General features: G+C 42.6%; 1 protein-coding gene across 1 annotated transcript in view; it reads right to left on the bottom strand.

The window, feature by feature from the left end:
• The window catches only part of T265_04099 (hypothetical protein), a gene marked incomplete at both ends in the record, with an annotated part of 27,205 nt that extends 25,579 nt beyond the window's left edge, over nt 1–1,626 (bottom strand). The window contains one exon of the mRNA XM_009168745.1: nt 1,494–1,626. Within this exon, the coding sequence (XP_009167009.1) occupies nt 1,494–1,626 (133 nt within the window). The remainder of the gene's footprint in view (nt 1–1,493) is intronic.
• Between the last annotated feature and the right edge of the window lie 222 nt (nt 1,627–1,848).

The raw sequence follows: 1,848 nt of genomic DNA, 5'->3' as shown, positions 1-1,848 counted from the left end.
GCTCATGCATCCAAGCTATTGCCTTCAATGAATAGTTCTCTTCCCAAATCCCCCCACTTAACAGTCCACCTATAGTGCTGCATTTACGCACTAATTTATCAGCTCCTGCCTTCAATGCACAGCCACCTACCCCACCTCCAAAATCATCGGTGGACGAAACTGTACGGGTACGTGGTTATTACAGCTGACAATGATGATGATGATGCTAGAAGCGGAAGGGCGCGCAAAATCGGCCGGCAGCTCATCAAAACAGCACCGTACAAGTCAATCAGCACTCAATGGAAATTCCGAATGTTGCTGCGAGGCGAAACCTCCACTCCGAGGTGCACTGACGAAATCTAAGGTGGTGTGGGGCTGATGTAAAAACCTAAGTAGAAAATTCTGTTTTCACTCTACCAAGCAATTTTTCCCACCGATGAAATCGGTGGTAATTTCGTGAGTGAATGTGTTTTTCTACTGGTAACAAAAACGGGCAGAAGGTCGACGTCAAATCCAGTCAAATGGCCCTCCGAATGAAACTAAGTTCTCTCGGAGGACGTTATAATCTACGCACTAAAATGAACAACAATGGTTGGTCAGTATGTAGGACAACTTTGAGGTGTGATAAGTCTGTATCCAAAAAAATTTACCGCGTGAATCTGAAGTTCACCGCTTCTTTGCAAATCACCATAGTATTCAAATTCAATGAGAAAAGCGAGCAATTATTCCACTAATTCTTCGAAGTAACGGCCTCAAAATATTCCAACGCATAGTGAACCGCCGTGATTGGTTCTAATTTTGCAATACATTCTCAGCTATCCTCGGGATGGGGGTGATATTTCACTTCCACGTGGCAAAAACGGACTTACAGAGGTTCCATAAAAAGTACGTTCTTTAGAAAATGCTGTTGATGGAAAGGAAATTACTGTAGTTGGCCTGGGTCATCAAATAAGTTTGCTCTTAGCGCAATGCGATGCGAACGTTTCCACTCACCAGTCTCCGCTACCTTTGTTAGCTCGGGAGAACTCTAGCCAGAAAAACTGTGTTGCAGAAAGAACAATAGCTGCATTACTCTGTTCGGCCAGATGAGGATCTACCATCGTGAATGCTACTTTGTCAATCAGTGACAGCAGAAACAGATGGATGGGTCTGATGGACAGACATCAACCAATGAATAATGTACGAACAGGCACTTGTAGGTTGTTGAGCGACGGTACTCATGATTTTGACTGTGATAACCGCTAGTCATTTGGTCATTTGGCATGGAGATGGTTGGTACCCGTACACGGCTATGTGTGTGGGGGGCGGGGAGGGAGTGGGGTAGTGGCTAGTTGGACAATCCTCAACTCGATGCAAATATTACTAGCAAGAGTTAAAGTAATAATAATGTTTCAGGTGAAAAGAGAAGCCATCTGTATTTTGCTTGCAGAAGTTTTGTACTCATTATCAGTCGGCCTGAGCGTAGTAAACGGTACCAGTTTAGGTGAACAATCTGCTGGAATACCCTAACTTACATATGTTGTATTCCAACTCTCTTTTGATCGCCTTGTGTTTGTGAAAATTCTTGTATTTGCTGCGATTTGATGTGAATGAACTCGAAATGGCCTTGAAGTTATTGATCGAAAGGTTTGAATGCAACCGCAGCATCTACATTGCTCAACCTAGCAGCAACTCAGTACTCGTGCTCCCTTCGGGTAGTATAGCATGTCGAGCTGAATGACTGTTATTTTATTAAACACTGACTTGATTTCTCGAACAAGGTTCATATGAACAAGAAACACACCTTCGAAATATTTCCTCTCGTAAGATTTTTATTTCAAACATTGTAGCAACGGCTAAATATCAAAGTTATCGAATATATATATATAT

This window comes from Opisthorchis viverrini, assembly GCF_000715545.1.
Source record: "Opisthorchis viverrini unplaced genomic scaffold opera_v5_64, whole genome shotgun sequence".
Taxonomy (NCBI): domain Eukaryota; kingdom Metazoa; phylum Platyhelminthes; class Trematoda; order Opisthorchiida; family Opisthorchiidae; genus Opisthorchis; species Opisthorchis viverrini.
The sequence above is the reverse complement of the archived record's forward strand: the minus strand, read 5'-3'. Positions and strand labels throughout refer to the sequence as shown.